This window comes from Mastigoproctus giganteus, chromosome 9, assembly GCF_048544385.1.
Source record: "Mastigoproctus giganteus isolate SK-2022 chromosome 9, ASM4854438v1, whole genome shotgun sequence".
Classification (NCBI taxonomy): domain Eukaryota; kingdom Metazoa; phylum Arthropoda; class Arachnida; order Uropygi; family Thelyphonidae; genus Mastigoproctus; species Mastigoproctus giganteus.
The window spans coordinates 185,277,081-185,295,558 of NC_143583.1; the positions used below are offsets into that span (position 1 = coordinate 185,277,081).

At 37.3% G+C, this 18,478-nt stretch overlaps 1 protein-coding gene across 1 annotated transcript in view; it reads left to right on the plus strand.

The window, feature by feature from the left end:
- The window catches only part of LOC150080941 (pseudouridylate synthase RPUSD2-like), a 234,786-nt gene that overhangs the window by 28,047 nt on the left and 188,261 nt on the right, over positions 1-18,478 (plus strand). The window contains exon 2 of the mRNA XM_090380859.1: positions 12,822-12,900. Coding sequence (XP_090236985.1) covers positions 12,822-12,900 — 79 coding nt within the window. The remainder of the gene's footprint in view (positions 1-12,821; positions 12,901-18,478) is intronic.

The window sequence follows — 18,478 nt, forward strand, 5'->3', positions numbered from 1 at the left end:
AAAACCAAAACAAAAAAACAAAGTTGTGCACCGGTCAAGTTCTGTGTGACTGCGCCAGAGTAATAGAGCTCAAGTAATAGTAGTATTAATTGCAACTGATACAAGAAAGCAAGCTTATATAGCATCAGCCAGAAAAGAAGAAGAAGAAAAAAAAAAAACACAGTTCACCCATCCATACCCTCCAAGAATTTGTTTAGTCCCCCCCCCCTTGAATTTATCAACCCAACCACTTCCACAACAGCAGATGAAAGCCTGTTCCAACAATCAACCATCCCCTGGCAGAAGGCATACCTCTGCATATCTCTCCTGCAACCAACCTTCCACAACTTGAACTTATGTCCCCTCCCCCTCATTGTGTGTAATCTCAGCAAGTGAAAGAATACCATTAACATTCACCCTACTCAGTCGAAGGGGCGTGCGTTTTGTTTTTTTGCTGATGCTTTATAAGCTTGCTTTCTTGCACCATGTACTCTTGCTAATGCTAATGATTCAAGACTTTTAAGCATATCAATCAGATCTTCCCACAGGTGTCTGGTGTCGAGATGCTGCAATTTTCAGAACTGAAGCCTTTCTAGATAAGAGCACCCTTTTGTACCCTTCACCAATCTGGTTGCCATTCTCTGCATCTATTCCAGCAGTTTACATTCTTCCTAAAGTGAGGCCTCCCAAGCTGTATACGGTACTCAAGATGTGGCCTAACCATGGCCTTATACAAAGGGATAATCATCTCCTTATCCCTACTAACAAAGTTTCTTTTTCTGCATATCATTGACAAAACCCCATGAGCTGTCCTGGCAGCGTGTGTGCACTGCTCAGATGTTTCATTACTTCGTAATATTTAGCCAGAATGGTGATGCAAGACTTTCCCTTCATGAATCCATGCTGGTATCATCTGACTGCACAATTATCCTCAGGTCTTTTTCATTCTCCACTATACTGAGTGTAGTACCACACAGTTAATAAGTTACTCTGTCGAAGGGGTGTGCGTACCTTCATTACTGTCATTAACAACTCTACCAGCCTTCGTATCAGCTGCAAACCTGGACATTAAGCCTGATATACCTTCATCAGTATCATTGATAAATATAGAAAACAACAATGAGCCCAATATGGACCCTTGGGGAATTCCACTAATAACATTAGTCCATGATGAGCAGTGTCCATTGATTACAACTGTCTTCTCTGACTCAACCATCCTTTTATCCATTGTAGCAACTTTCCCTTAATGTGCAGTACCTTGCATTTGTCAATGTTAAACTGCCATTTCTCAGCCCATCGACCCAATTTTGCTAGGTCTTGTTGCAGTAACTCACCCTGATGGCTGTCGTTAACCACCCTGACAACCTTTGTATTATCTGCAAACTCAGTCATTAAGCCTGATATACCTTCACGAATATCATTGATAAATATCGAAAACAATAATGGACCCAGCACAGAACCCTGGAAAACTGAATTAATAATATTAGTCCATGAAAAGCAGTGCCTATTGATAACCATTTTCTGCCTTCCACTTAACCATCCCTTTATCCATAGTGGTAACTTGCCTATAATGCCACATTGTTCCAGTTTGTACCGCAGTTTTTTATGTGAACAACTTAAAAGTATCAAAAGATTTCCTGAGAACTAAGTATATGATGTCAAAATTAATTTTTGCATCCAGTTCCTTGGTCACTGCACCATATTAACCTATCAGATTGGTTAGCATTAGTAGAGGCATATGATGCAAGAAAGCAAGCTTATATAGCATCAGCCAAAAAAAAAAAAAAAAAAAACCCTTCCTGTTTCAGCCATCTATTCACTCCAAAATTTTGTCTAGTTCAGCCTTGAATTTATTTATGCTGCCAACTTCCACAACGACAAATAGAAGCTTGTTCCAGCAATCAACCACCTGCTGGCTAAAGGCAAATTTATGCACATCTATTCTATAACTGCCTTTCCTCAATTTGAATTTATGCCCACTGAGGTGTGGAATCCAAGCATAAGGAAGAATCCCATCAGCATTGTGCTTGCTGAATCCATTCAAGGCCTTATACATGTCAGTTAGCTTGCAGCTGCCTAGTCTCCTGATGCTGCAATTTGCAGAACTTAAGCATATCTTGGTAACAGCAATGCTTTGTTCCACTCACCAATCTCGTTGCCCTTCTCTGTACTCGTTCTAGTAGCTCAATATCTTTCCTAAAATGAGGCCTCCAGACCTGTATACAGTACTAAAGGTGTGGCCTGACCATTGACTTACACAAGGGGTTAATCACCTCCTTATCCCTGCTTTGCAAAATTCCTGTATATCTTTGACAAGACCCCATGAGCTACTCTTGCAGCCTGTCTGCACTGCTTAGACAACTTCATATCTGACTGCACAGTTATCCCCAGGGCTTTTTCATTCTCCACTATCCTGAGTGTTGTACCACACAGTTGGTATGTCACTCTGGGGTTATTGCTACCCATATGCAGCACTTTGCATTTGTCAATGTTAAACTTCAGTTGCCACCTCTCAGCCCATCTGCTCAATTTTTTGAGATCCTGTTACAGTGATGTACCTTCATTACTGTCATTAGCAACTCTACCAGCCTTCGTATCAGCTGCAAACCTGGACATTAAGCCTGATATATCTTCATCAGTATCAGTATCATTGATAAATATAGAAAACAACAATGAGCCCAATATATGGACCCTTGGGGAACTCCACTAATAACATTAGTCCATGATGAGCAGTGTCCATTGATTACAACTGTCTTCTCTGACTCAACCATCCTTTTATCCATTGTAGCAACTTTCCCTTAATGCCATACTGCTCCAACTTGTACAGTAGGCTTCCATGTGCAACAGTATCAAAAGCTTTCCTAAAATCCAAGTATATGATATCAAAATTATTTTTGCATCCACTTCCTTTGGGACCACATCATAGTATCCACTCAAATTGGTCAGACAAGACTTCCCCTTAACAAACCCATGCTGTGTTTAAACTATAACTGCAGCCTTGGCTAGATGATCCTGCAGTGCTTCTTTAACTAGCGACTCCATTATTTTCCCCTGAACAGAAGTTAAACTAATAGGTTTGTAATTACTTGTCACCTTTCAATCCTCCTTTGTAAATTGGTGATACATTTTCACATCTTCGGTTGTCATCATCATCATTAGCCATATGGTGGAAGGAAGCCTGAGGCTTTTGCTGCACCAGCCAAAAAAAAAACCAATTTCTGAGTTACCATGAGAGAGAGAGAAAACAAGTCAGAAGTAGAAGGGAATCACCAAGAAAGAGTAGAATGATGATATCCAGCTCAGGACCCTAGGTGTACTAAGCCCATACTCACCAGATGTGTGCCCTTGGGGAATTCATGGGGACCTCTGCTGAGTCCATGGATGCCCTCATAATCTGGCTGAGGACCTGCTTACTTCCTTTGTCGCTGTTGACTCTAATATAAGTCAATAGATCTCATCCATCCCCTGGTGCCTTCCTTATGTTTAACTTCAGCAATTTCCCCTGCACTTTGCCCTCAGTTATTACAAAATCATCAAACTCCCTGTTAGAGTTTGATAAGCTTCTGGCTTCCACTTCCCTTCAGAATTCCTGATGTGTGAATGTAGATGAAAAATACTCATTCAATTTGTTAGCTATCTGGGCAGAATCCTCAACAATTGAACCATCGATATCAAGTGGACCAATATACTTCATCTCCTTCTAGAGTTTACATAAATAAAGAAGTTTTTACTGTTTTTCTTTGCATCCTTTGCCAAAGATTTCTTGTAATCTTCCTTTGCTAGCCTAAAGTCCTTTGTGAATTGATTACAGACTATCTTATATCTACCATAGGCATCTGTGTCTTCTGATAATTTATATGCATCTCATGCATTTTTCTTCTCTGCTGCAGGTCTCATTAGTTCATCTGACATCCATATAGGCCTACGCTGAACTCTTTGGTAAGTTTGAACTGTATTTCTTAGTTGGTATGAAAAACCTAGTAGCTTCCAAGATTAATTCCTTGAATGCTTCCTATTTAGAATTTGCTGCTGGTAACATCAGCAGACAGGTTAGAGAAGACAAATCCATGCTGTGGTTGCAGTATAATTGCATTCTTGTGTAAATGGTCCTGCATTACTTTTTTAACCAGTGACTCCATAGGATATTTTCTTTAGAACAGATGTTAAGCTAACAGCTCTATAATTACTCATTGCCTTTTGATCCCCCTTTATGAACTTGGATATATATTCTCACTTCTCCATTCCATAGGGACCTCCCCCGAGGATGCTCTCATAATTATGGCTAAGGGTTTACTTAACTCCTTTGCTGCTTCTCTTAATATAATTTGATAGATTCCATCTACCCCAGGTGCCTTTTTCATATCCATCCTCAACAATTTCTCCTCCATTTTCCTTTCAGTTATCACAAAGTCATTTAGCCCCTTGTTAGAGTTTGATAAACTTCTGGCATCCTCTTCTCTAAAAAATTCCTTGTGTGCATGTAGATGTAAAATAACTATTCAATTTGTCTGCAACCTGATCAGGGTCATCAACATTTAACATATAGACATCAAGGAGCCTAATATGATTCAACCCCTTCCTCCTACTGTTAATATGAGCATAGAAGTCTTTTCTGCTTTTCTTTGCATTTTTTGCCAGAGACTTCTCTAGCTTGCCTAATCTCCTTTCTGACTTGATTACAGACTAGGTTATATCTACTATAAGCTTCTGTATTGCCTGATAATTTATATTCATCCCTTGCACTTTATTTCTCTCCCACATGTCTCAATAGTTCATCTAACATCCATTAAGTCTAAGCCTTGAACAGAACAGTACAGTACAGTAGAGCATCGAAAATCTGAATGTCAATAATCCGAATGGGCTAGCATGGATTTATTTATTTTCTTTTATGCTGGTGACATAAAATAATTACAGAAAACGCCAGTTATTGTGATCATGTTTGCTAATTGAATTTCAATTCTATTAAATGGAAATTCTAATAAGCAAAAATCAGTGAAATATTGTCCGCAGACTATAAAAATAAAGATATAAAGCACAAATTTACATTTTTATTAACTTATCAATTTACAAAATTAAACGATATGTGAAAATCGGAAGAATATTATCCACAGGTTATTAAAATAAAAAAATAAATTTAAGCTTATGTGGATAGTTTAATTAATACACATACAGTACTAACAAAGGATAACACTTTTTAATCTGATATTTCGCACTTTGTAATTTGATATGGTTTACCAACAATTTTATTCCAAATGTCAAAAAAGCATTGTGAATGAGAAAGCAAAATGGGCAAGACCTTGCTTATCCTAGACAACATGCTTATCACATCCTTCAGTGGAAACATTAAACAAAGTAAATGATGGATTCGCGGTCATGTTTCTTCCACCAAACTTTCCTGCACTCACCAAACCAGTGGACCAGGAAGTCATTGAAAAGTTGAAGAGAATCTACAAAACACAAGTCTTGTGTCATTTACTTTTAGCAGAAAGCAATGAAGAAGGTATTTAGCTTTTTTGAAAAAGAGCTCAGTCTTTAGGAGCTGCGGCATGTTTGCTGACATGTGGAAATCCTCACTGTGTAGAATTTAAAAAATGCTTGGAAAAAGCTGTGGCTATTGCAGAAGCCATAGGAGATGAGCAGAAGGAGATGAGGGACAAATACTGAAGGAGATAATCAATTGTTTCAGTTAAACCCTGGGTTTGAAGATTGCGATGAAGGGGATGCAAGGGCTTGGCTGGAAAATGATATCATTGCTACAGGGTTTCTGTTTTAAATGAAAACTAAATTGTGAATGTAAAAGTAACTGGAGCTCTAGAAAATGATATGGACAAAGAAAATGACATCAACACTGGGCCTATGCATGCTGAGGCATTTTCTGCTCTAGAGACTGCATTAGCTTGGTACAAGCAACAAACTTACAGACAGTACATTGCTGCAACAGGATCTAGAAAAGTTCAGCAGATGGGCTGAGAGGTGGCAAATGAAGTTTAACATTGACAAATGTAAAGTACTACATATGGGAAGCAGTAACCCCCAGAGTAACATATCAACTCTGCGGTACTACACTGACAGTGGTAGAGAATGAAAAGGACCTGGGGGTAATTGTGCAGGCAGATATGAAGTTTTCTGAGCAGTGCAGATGGTCTGCAAGAGTAGCTCATGGTGTCTTGTCAATGATATACAGGAATTTTTCTAGCAGGGATAAGGAGGTGATTATTTCCTTGTATAAGGCGATGGTCAGGCCACACCTTGAGTACTATATACAGGTCTGGAGGCCTCATTTCAAGAAGGATGTAGAGCTGTTGGAATGAGTACAGAGAAGGGCAACAAGATTAGTGAATGGAACAAAGGGTTGCTCTCTTATTAAGAAAGGCTTAAGTTTTGCAAATTAGTGTCTGGAGACTAGGCACCTGTGAGGTGATCTGATTGAGGTGTATAAAGCCTTGAAAGGTTTGAGCATGCTCAGTGCTGATGGGATTCTTCCTCTTGCTCAGAATAATCACCCAAGAGGGCATAAATTCAAATTGAGGAAAGACAGTTGTAGGATAGATGTGCAGAAGTTTGCCTTTAGCCAGTGGGTAGTTGATTGGTGGAACAGACTTCCATCTTTGACATGATGCTGCATAAGCTTGCTTTCTTGCATCGTATGCCTCTACTAATGCTAATGCTAAACTGAATGCTGTCCAATTCAGCTACTCTTGCTGAAAAGAGTGAGAGATTTGGCAGTAAAGAAATGGAGTTTGAAAATGGTGCAGCAAAAAAATAAGTAATTATTTTCCTTAAAACCTGTATATGCATTATTGTGGTTGAAAGTTCTATTTGTTTTGTTACCTATGTATAAATAAGTGAGAACAATTTAGTGATTTTATTTCTAAATATATTAAACCTTTTTTTTTTTTTTTGTCTCCAGAACAGTATTTTTGATAAGTTCGAAAATCCAAACAAATCAGAAGTCCAAACTACCCCTGGTCTCAATTAGTTTGAATTATTGATGGTCTATTGTATTTCTTTGTTAGTATGAAAAGCTCTGTAACTTCTTTGATTATTTTCCGGAATACTTCCCATTTAGAATTTGCTGTTGGTGACATCATCAGTTGGTCCCACTGCACACAATTTAAAAACTGAGACCTCTTTAGTCGCCCTTACCTCAGTCCATTACATTCTCCTCTCTTGAAAGAAAGTTTCTTTGTACACTACCCATTTATGACATTTAACTATCTGTTATTGTTTACTGTGCTCTCAAGTTTTGGATGCAGTTTCAATCCTCGGTGAAAATGAGGTTTAGGATATTATAATCCTCCCCCTCCCCCAGATGCTCGTTCTCTGATATGTTGGAATAAATAACAGTCATCTAGTTGTTTGAAAAACCTTTCCAATTTAAGTCATCCATGATGAGGCAATCATATGCTTGCTTTTTCACATTGTCTGAAGTGATTTTTGTCATATTCTCATAATAATTTGGCTTAAAAAAAATTACTCTCATTATTACCTTTCCATTACTGTAAGTCATTTTGTATGACACAGGCTCAATGCCCATCTGAACTTGATCTGATTTTGGGAAAAGCTGTCTGATTGTTTTCAAACAGCTTATGGTATGAAGCATGGCTCCCCTTCTCCTTTGCCTGTCTTTGTCTTTCCTGAATATGCTCTGTTAACAATAATAAATTTTTTCATTCCCTATCTCTGTTGCTGACATGGACATGATGAAAACAATAGGCATATTATGTCTATGTGCTAATGTGACTAAAAATGAGTATGAAATTACAAATGGCTGTAGGTTCCCAACTCATGTTGCAGATTTTGTGACATGGGTGGGGAACTCTTTCTCTCTCTTTCATGTAGACATTGTTTCTGCTCGTGCTCTCTCTCTCTCTCACATGTAGATATTCAGTTTCTGCTGCATGCTTTTCTGTTGATACTTCCAGGGGCAGTGTTCTCTAGAATTGGCATATGTAATTCCATCACTCCCTTTCAAACAGTCACATGAATATGTGCCTGAGCTAGTCAGCATCCATTCACTGTACAGTAAGACCCTGTATCTGCGGTGGATATGTTCCAAGACTGTGGATGGCTGAAACCGCGGATATGAGTGAACACGCCGACCGGGCTAGCCAGGTGGGTAAAGTGCCTGCCTAGCAACCCAAAGGTCGCAGGTTCGATTCCCGCCTCGGGCTTGGATCAGAGTACTGCAAAAATCTTGGGAGGTGCATTATGGCCACAGAAGCCTATGCGCCAACAACTACCAAAAATAAAAAATAAATAAATAAAAAATAAGCGAACACCTGCTGACCCCATATATAACGTGATTTTCTTGTACATACATACATGTAATAAAGTTTAATTGATAAATTAAACTTTATTATATGTATGATATAATAAATATTATATGTATGATATAATAAAGCGAGTCCTTACCTGAGACAAACTCAGTCACAGAGTGAAAAAAGTCCATAAAGTTCCTTGGGTCATTGACAACAGGAATCAAACCAGAGCCTTGCCTTTACTATCCAGTATGGGAAGGACAGTGACTATAACCACTGTGCTACATGTGAAGATTTAGCACATGGATAGCATTGACTTACCTTGCGAGTTTATAATATTATGTACATTCCCTCATTGTTCGCTGACTTCTTCATGCAGGCTCCCAAAAAATCCTTGGGGTGCCATGGTGTCCATGGGCAATGCACTGGGGACTGCAGTACTTAATGCTGCTATTTAATTTTGAATGTGGGAAGGACAGCAATTATAACCACTGTGCTACATGTGAAGATTTAGCACATGGATAGCATTGACTTACCTTGCGAGTTTATAATGTCATGTACTTAATGAGGCACCTCTGTAGCCAGGTGGGCAGGAGCAGCAGTGCGTAGCACACACTTCTTGATTAGACCCGGGTTCGAGCCCATGCCCACCAAATACGGAGGATGCGGAATGGTCAGGGAATGACCACCGCATATCCCCGGAGCAATATGGCCTTAGTTGCTAATGCTCCTAATAAAAAAAAAAAAAAAAACCCCCAAATAACAACCAAAAATGTACTTAATGCTGCTGTTTAATTTTGAATATGAATAGTATTGAGAAAAGAGGCAAATCTACTATTCAGTTAAAACTTTGAAACATTGCTATGACAGACTGTTTCAAGACTTACTTTTTGTTCAGATGGCAGGTGGCCTCCATTACCAACTTTGTGCTGAGTTGTGAATAATGTATTGAATCTAAATGAGCATCCAAGTGGCGTGTTGAAGGAAACCTTCTGATTCAATACGTAATAAAATTTACAAATATATTTTAACTTCTAGTACTGGGCTGCATTGGCATATTGCAGCACTTTAGTAAAAGTGCATGGTTTTTGCCTAACATTGGTGTTGAATAATAGTTGATGCCCTGTGGTTTATTTTTCTGTTCTTGTTTTGTCTGGGAATGCTTTATTCCATCCATCGTGGCAAGGCTTGGGCCTACGTTCACTTTACAAACAGTACCACACCGTTATTCATGAATAGACCTAAAGTTACTATTTTTTTTTTTTTTTTTAAATTGAATAGCACAACCAAAAGAGCTATATCTGCTATGACAGACTTTTTCTAGATTTGCTGGTCTTTCATCAGATGGCAAGGTTTTTTGATGATGCTATTAAAATTAAAAACAAAATTAGTGACTTCTGGGTGACAATTGGGTAAGGGTGTCATCTACAAGACTACCACAAGCCCAAGCCATGTTCAATACAAACAGAGCGTCTTCAGGAAAAATGATAGAGAAATAGAATGCTGGATAATGTACTGTCATCATATTTCAGTGCCTGCCCTGAAATAAAACCTCACACTTTTAAATTGCTGCAATAGGCTACATTAGAGGTGCCTCCATAGCCAGGTGGGAAGAAGCAGCAGTGCATAGCACACGCTTCTTGATTAGACCGGGGTTTGAGCCTGTCACCACCAAATATGGAGGATGTGGAAAGGTCAGGGAATGACCACCACATATCCCTGAGCAATATGGCCTTAGTTGCTAATGCTCCTAAAAAAAAAAAAAACCATAGGCTACATTAGTCTACTGCAGAAAATAAAATATACTCCTACATTTCATTATGTATTTAATCAGAAGATTTTCTTCTGTCCACCATTTGGTATAAGGCTAACTGAGGCCAGATGTTTTGTGTGACAAGAGACCAGTAAATCATGTAAGTGCTTCAGAGTTTTTCATTGAATAGGGATTGATCTATTTTGGTGATACTATTCAAATTAAAAACAAAATTATTTACTTAAGGTCAACTCTTGGATAAGTGGTGTCATTGAAAATAGAATGCAGAGTGGCATTAATAGCAATTTTACTGTTATAGTGCAGTATCGGGGCACCTCAAATTGTGATAGTGTAGAATAAACTTACATAGTACAGCTATATACCTACGATAAATTTCCTAAATCTCTAGTAAACCATATTTGTTAAATAAGTGCAATATAATAAATGTAAATATATGTTTCATGCTTAAATATTTTGTCAATACAATAGTTAGTAAATACAATAGATAATGCACATCAGATGAAAGAATTGGATTTAATGTAGTACAGTAGAGCATCAGTTATCTGGAATGATTAATGTTAGACCTCATCTGGATAGAAGAATTTTCTGGATAATTGAACGTAAAGTAAAATTAAATAAATTCTGTTATAATGTATTAAGGTTAAAAGAAAAAGACTTTAAATAGCATGATAAAAATAAATTTATTTAATTAAAAAATATAATAATAATAGCTTATACATAAAAATTTGCATATTTACATATGTATGTATATTTGGATAGGTTATTTTACTGCAAATTTTATGTGGAAAAAAAATTTTAAATAATTTTTTAAAATCTTTGATTATTTTTTGTTTCATTTGTTGTTGTGACCTTTTTTTGCTGCTAAATCTCTCAAGTTCCCTAATAATATCAATTTGATTATATCGCATTCTTCTTGGTTTTCTGCCCATTTCAGTGCTGTTTCTTTTCATTGGCATTTTACTGTGAGGCGCCTCCGTAGCCAGGTGGGAAGGAGCAGCAGTGCGTAGCACACGCTTCTTGATTAGACCGGGGTTCGAGCCCGTCACCACCAAATACGGAGGATGCGGAAAGGTCAGGGAATGACCACCGCATATCATGGAGCAATATGGCCTTAGTTGCTAATGCTCCTAAAATCCAAATAACAAGCACAACAAGCACAAGCATTTTACTGTATAAAACTGAGAAAAATAATAAATCGCACAGTTCCAAACCGATATTATTCTTATTGAATCTGGAGCTAAACTAAACATGATATGAAATGAAGAGAACAAAATGTCATGGAAAATCGAGTTCATGGAAGCGAATGACTAAACCCTTCACTCAGTTTCCGAGAAAACCCATTAGTCCTAATCCAATGTTTCACCAGATGTACAACATAAAAAAAACAGACAGAAATACTCTCATAGCATAATACAAATGTGTCAAATACAACCATTAATAAAAAAAAAAAAAAAAAAAAAAAAGAAGAAAAATCAAGCTTTCAAATTATTCTGGATAACTGATGTTGTACTGTAATAACAAAAAAAGAAAGAGAAACAATAAGGTACTTATGTTGTTACATACTGAAAGCAGATATTTGATTTTCATTTCATTCGATTACAATAAAATTGCAACTTGAGAGATCAGATACTTATTTTGAGGATTTTAAAGTAAATAAAGAAGTATGCTTTACTTGTAACTTACCTTTATGACTTGTTACAGCTTCTCTGAAAAGAAGCTATGACAGGTCATTTATTCAAAAATAACATTTTTGTTATTATTGTATGGTTATATCTTTGCAAGGGATGAAGTTCCTTTCAGCTCTTTAGCATATTTATAGATAATTTTCCAGTGCCATTGAACTTTTCTGATAGAAGGCATTATCATTGAACTGCAAGCCAGAACCCTGCAGAAATGCACAGGCCACCTGTAATGCAGGTTGCTTGCACTGGGGGGTATCTGTAGTTCATTTGCTCTTAGCAGGTCATGACAGAAATGAGAGTATTTTGGAAATTTCCACAGAGTCAGTGCCACCTCGAAGTGGTCACTGTAGTGTTCCTATATTTTCCAATGTTTTTCTTCATAAGTAGATATCTGTATTTGCTCATTGGGTTTGGTGCATTGGGGATTTCCTTGCTTCTTTCTGGCAGCAGTTGCACCATTTTTAAGCAGGAGACTGTGGTTACCTGGGTGAGTCTACACTCTTGCTTATCTATTCTCTGTTTTTAATTTTATTTATTTTGTGTGGTACTTGATTTTTAATTTTTACTAGATCGAAGGTTTTATTTTATTATGGCACCTCTTCAGCATTGCTTGTTGCAGTTTTCCACACTTCCTTTTAATTATCATCATCATTGTTTCTTCAATTATCATCATCATTATTTTTCCCTTCCATCAGTTATGGATTATTTTAGTTTGCATTTTGTATTCTCCAGTATTGATGTTGTTAGGTTTAGGCATACCAGTAGCTTAGACCACACATCACACTGCTGTGTATTATGTCTATATAAGTGTGTCTTCGTGGGCTAATTTGCATATTGTGTGTGCTGAAAAACCTGAAATAACTACAGAGAAATGTTTACTCCAACAGTATAGTAAATTCTTAGGGAGGAACGGGATCAAATACTCTTACAGATAAAATAATTGTAATAATCAATTTTACATGTAGAGTAAAATTTACATGTACATACTTTGTATAGATATTTTAAACTTTAATTAATACCTGCAATATATTATGACATTTGAAGTGCAGTAACATGTAAATCCATAAATAACTAATACATAGCATTCTTCTCTTCTCACTCCATTATATTTATTAAAATTTCCAGTTATTGAGGCTTCGCAGAAAAGAATCACAAGGATTTCAGCATGAAGATTTCAATGAAACCAGTTACTATTTTGAAAATGGTAGGGTCAGTCATATTGGTTATTCTTTGTATTAATAATCTTTGCATCTATAGTATGATTTATGGCATTTTTATATAACAGAGAAAGTTTTTTATCAATAATTTCATTTTAAAAATATAGTAAAATGTCATATCTGGAATTCTCAAAAATTTGAGATTAAAATTTTATCAAAAAATAATAAATAAATAAACTGACAATTCCAAATTACTCCAGAAGTTTCACACCTCATCAAATTTATTGTATTACCATGAGAAACTTTAATAATATTATAATAATAATTTCTGTTTATACTCTGCTACAGCCCAAATGGTTGAGAGGAGTTCCCAACTTCAATGTAACTGCAACACTATCAACAAACAATTAACAATTGGGTGTAGGTTTTTTTGTGGCAATATACGTGCTCAATCTTGTAATGTTCATACCTGCACCCACATACATTATACTGGTAGGGGTATTGCAAACCAGCACTGTTCCTGGGGGTGAACATTTTCACTGGGCCTGTATTTTCCTTCCAGATCTGGAAACATAGTCAGCCCTATAGCTTTTCAGTTGAAGCAGCATGTTTTCCAGCATCAGCCATAAACTACATTGTGTTTGTACAGGTACTGTTATTTAATTGGAACATCATATAAGCTTGAAAAGTGAGTAGGTTTTATTTTATTATTATTATATTATTTTTTTGTTAAACTTATAATGTGACACTGGACATCATTTTGTGAGATTTGTTATGCTTACAGTTCTCAATTGTAGGCTTAAGCCTACAATTGAGAACTGTAAGCATAACAAATTCACCATGTTCACCACGGGCAACTTTGTCTTGATTGTCAAAGTAGCACTGATGAGAAAGTTACTAAGCATCACATTCTAAACTAAATTTTTAAAAATAGTACATTTTGAATAGGCCCTGAGCACCAAACGATTTGTGATATTCTGCGTCTGCCTCTACATGGTGGGGCTTGTAATGTGGTTGGGATGAGTTCTCCTGTCCAGGGTGAAGAGAAGCAAACTGACTCCCCTAAAACCCAGAAAGCTATTGGGTTGTCAGATCCAAACATTACAGGACATAAACATGAGAAACCTAGTTCTCCTCACAGTGAAACGGTCAAAAAACTAACAAAATGACACACCCGTGCTCCAGCTTTTTTTAATAATTCAAAGAATCCAGAAAGAACTGGAGAGCATTGCAGGATCACCCAAGGTAGTTAAGTGACTGAAGCCAGAGAATATATGTATAGAAACTATTAATCCAAGACACTCTGAACACCTAATGAAAGTTATCCGTTTTGGAGGATTTCCAGTCATAGTAACCCTCCCCCAAATTCCTAAACACCTCGAAAGGAATAATTTCAAGTTGGGACCTCCTTGATATTTCTGAAGATGAGATGCCAAACAAGCTATCAGAACAAGGAATTGTCAAGTTCAAGAGAATTTGTATTAGGAGAGATGGTAACCTAATCCCTACTCAGAATTTAATAATCACTTTCAACACACTACAGTGCCCCATATCCATTAAAGCTGGATATATAATGTGCATTCTCAGGCCATACATTCCAAATCCGCTGCAGTATTACAGATTCCAGAAATTTGGGTACTCCCAAACAGTTTGTAGGGGAATTCCTGTTTGTGCCAAATGTGTATTACTGGACCACAACTGTCAGGAATGCAATGCCTTCCTAAATGAAATTCCCGAGCTGCCAGACAGATGACCCTCCCTACTCAGAGCATACCATCGCTGGAAAAATGAGAAACAATCCAGAAATATAAAGTAGCACATAACGTCACATACTAAGAAGTGAAACAAGGCATCTTATTGACTCAGTCAAATAAGCTCTCTTATGCTCAAGTAAACCACAAATACTGCTGAAACACAAACAGACTTAATAATACTTCCATGTGAATCCTTTGCAAATCTTGTAAGAAAGTTATTAACCTTACTGGGATGAGAATCCCAGTCAACGCAGAATAAAAATGTGAACACATCACTCTCAATGCTTCTTGGGAACCATTGCACACAAGGAAGTAAATGTGGGTGTAAGGAAACTCATGAATTTACGTAACCTACGAAATAAATGGACATAGACAGGAAAACCCCCTCTGAGATACTGTGTTCAATGAAGAGGACAGGATAACAGAAAACCGGTATTCCCAAAAAAAGCCCGTACAAAGCAAGCAATATAAGTCTTTAGCTCTTTGGAAACAATCAGAAGGCATAATGAGAAGTAAACAATAGATAATTCAGTGTAATTGCCCGAGTTTCCATGCTGTCATCAGTGATCTTTGTGAACTCGTATCTCAATATGCACTATTAACTCTGTATACAGGAGACATGTTTAAAACCGACCAAGGGTGCACAAATATACTATATTTAGGAAAGATAGAATCTAGCAAAGTACAACTCATGGCGGAGTTGCAGTTCTCATGTCCACAAATACCAACCATATAGGTGCCACTCAGCACACCCCTAGAGGTTGTAGCCATCCAGATTGCTGTAGGTATGTATATCACAATCTGCTCTTATATACGGCCCAATTATAACATACAGTATAATGATCTTAACAGTCATGCAGCACAATTACCAAAACCCTACTGTATTTTTAGGAGATTTCAACAGCCATCACACTTTGTAGGAAGACAACCACGTAATCCTAGAGGCCAACTAATTGAAAAATTCTTAGGTGGCAATCTCACTCTCGTCAATGATGGATCACCTCCATATGTGCATATTTTGTCAGGCACTGACACTGCAGTAGATTTAGCTGTGTGTACTCCAATCCTCTTTCTGATGCTTAAGTGGAAAGCAACCAATGACCACTTTGCAGTACTAATTAAATTTTTAGATAAAATTTGAAGTCATCATCACAGAAACCCAAGATGGAAACAGGAAAAAGCTGACTGGGCAAAATATCAAACACTAATGACGTTGACATTAGATTTGGAAACTGTCCAACAATCCTTGTTTAGTGAGGAAGTTACATCACAGAGAAAATACTGTATGCTGCTGATAGTGCCATCCCTAGAACATCCACAAAACTGCTAATTCACCCAAAATCCTGCTGGAATAACAATTCTCTTACAGTAAAAAAGAACCTGGAACAATTTCTGTCACAATCTAACCATGGCAAACTTTCTCCTATACAAACAGGCATGCACAAAAGCAAGATATGTTAGTTGTTCCAGCCAAAAAGCCTCCTTATTACGTTTCACTTTGATAATAAAGCATACAGTGCTGTCCTAAACAATCTGGAAAGCAGTTGGCAAAATGAATGACAGATATCACGATAGAACTTTGCCAGTTATAACCTGGAAGGAACAAAATATTGCAGAACCACAACAAATTACAAATGTGCTTGGTGAAACCTTTGCTCAGGTCTCAGCAATAACATTTTATCTGGCAATTTTCCTGAATAAACTAAACTTCTCCTTGAAAGGAGGTGAACAATATAACTAACTATTCACAATGCATCAGTTACATCAAGCACTATCAGCATCCTGTAAACAGTGCTGTGGGACCATACAATGTCCAGTACATGATGTTCAAACAATTGAGTATGGCATCACTAGTCACTCCTAACCCTGTAAAATAGTAGACTGAAGTCTATTCAGAGAATTCTATTCTATAGCAGTGGAACCTCTCTATCATTCTAGCTTTCCTGAAACCTGGAAAAGATTCTGCCATTCCAACCAGTTACAGCCCTATTGCATTAATCAAGTGTCTCTGTAAATTATTTGAGAAAAATAATCATTTTCTCAAATATTTACAGTTAATCAACTGTAAACTTTCATGGTATCTGGAAAATTATGACATCTTCTATATATTGCCCACAGTGGAGTGAGACAAAACAGATCAATGGTAGAAATATTGAAGTTAGAAGACTCCATCAGAAATGCTTTTCGTTTATTGGAACACCAGATCACAGCCTGTTTCAATATCAATAAATCCTCTGGTACCAGTTGAAGGTATGGCATCCTTCATGAATTGCATTGCCACATACTGCATGGACACACCTATTTTCATACAAAACTTCCTGCAGTAGCACACATTTCAAGTACATGTTAAAATTTCAGCGTCCAAAGTATTTTCATAGAGATCAGTACTTAGCTCCACCCTGTTCATAGTTGCAATAACTGCACTAGCAGAACAGCTTCCAAACATGGACATTGTACTTTTGTTGATGATCTCAGCATTTCCTGTCACTATCAAAATATGAGAAACTATAGAGAGGCAGCTTCAAGGAGCCATCAACAAATTCAGACAGTTCAGTATCAAAAGAAATGTATTCATTTCTTTTGATACTGTCTGTTCTGTTGACAAAGTTCTGTCATCTATAGAACACAAAGTCTACTAATAAGAAAAGTATATTATTTTCCATTCCTAAGTTCATTGCAATCACTGAAGAACTCCTTGATAGCTTCTCATCAGTCTTTTGTAATATTTCACAGTTACTAACTGCCTTCACAGAACAGATTCCTGTGCATCCAGGGTACATGTGGGTCATAGTAATCCTGGGCAACAAATTGGCATATAATGCTGCTAAATTAATTACCATTCCACCTTGAGGGGCAAGTTTTGTCAAAACATCTAGCTCCTGTAATCCTAGACTCACGAAATTTAGATGGCATGTGAAGACTTCTCTATGTAGTCACAACTCACAGTTATACATTTTTCCCATCTGTGTTTTAACTTGAAAATCCTTTCCTTGTTGAAGTCTGTATTTTGATCATTGAACCACTCAGTCACTGATTGTTTCAGTTGTTCATCATCCACAAAATGCATTCCATGAAAATGCTGTTTTAATTTTCCAAACAAGTAAAAGTCAGATGGGCCATATCAGATGAAAGTTGGATGCAACAAAGACTCAAACCCCAGTTTGCCACAATTGTTCTTGTCTGTTCACTTCTGTGAGGTGAGGCATTCTTATCCAGCAACAGCACTCCTTGGAACAGTATTCCTTGTCACTGCCACTTGATGTTTTCTTGTTGTTTGGTTAATAGATCCGCATAGTACTTCCCTATCATAGTTTCATCCTTTTCAAGGAACTCAATGAGCAGTACTCCCGAACAGTCCCAGAAGACTGTCAACAGAATCTTCCATCTGAGGCTTGCACTTTGAATTTTTTTGGAGTGGGTGACCCAGCATGTTATCTCTGCATGGTGGCCACTTTAGATTCTGGATCAAAGTAGTAACCAAAAAATTCACTAGCAGTAACAATTCAGGCAAAAACTCTTCTTCATTCGAAGTGGCACTCCAGAAGAGACTTGCTGATGTTCACTCTTGCCTCTTTGTGACCGTCACTCACCATTCTTGGAACCCACTGGCAAGACATGTTTGATCCAGGACTAGCATTAGCATTAGTAGAGGCATATGATGCAAGAAAACAAGCTTATGCAGCATCAGCCAAAAAAAAAAAAAAAAAACTTCCATTTCACCTCTCCATTCGTTCTAAATACCTGTCCAGCTGAGCCTTAAATTTACTTAGGCTATCAACCTCCACAACAAGAGATGGAAGTCCATTCCACCAACCGACTACCCGCAGGCTAAAGGCAAATTTCCACACATCTATCCTACATCTATCTTTCC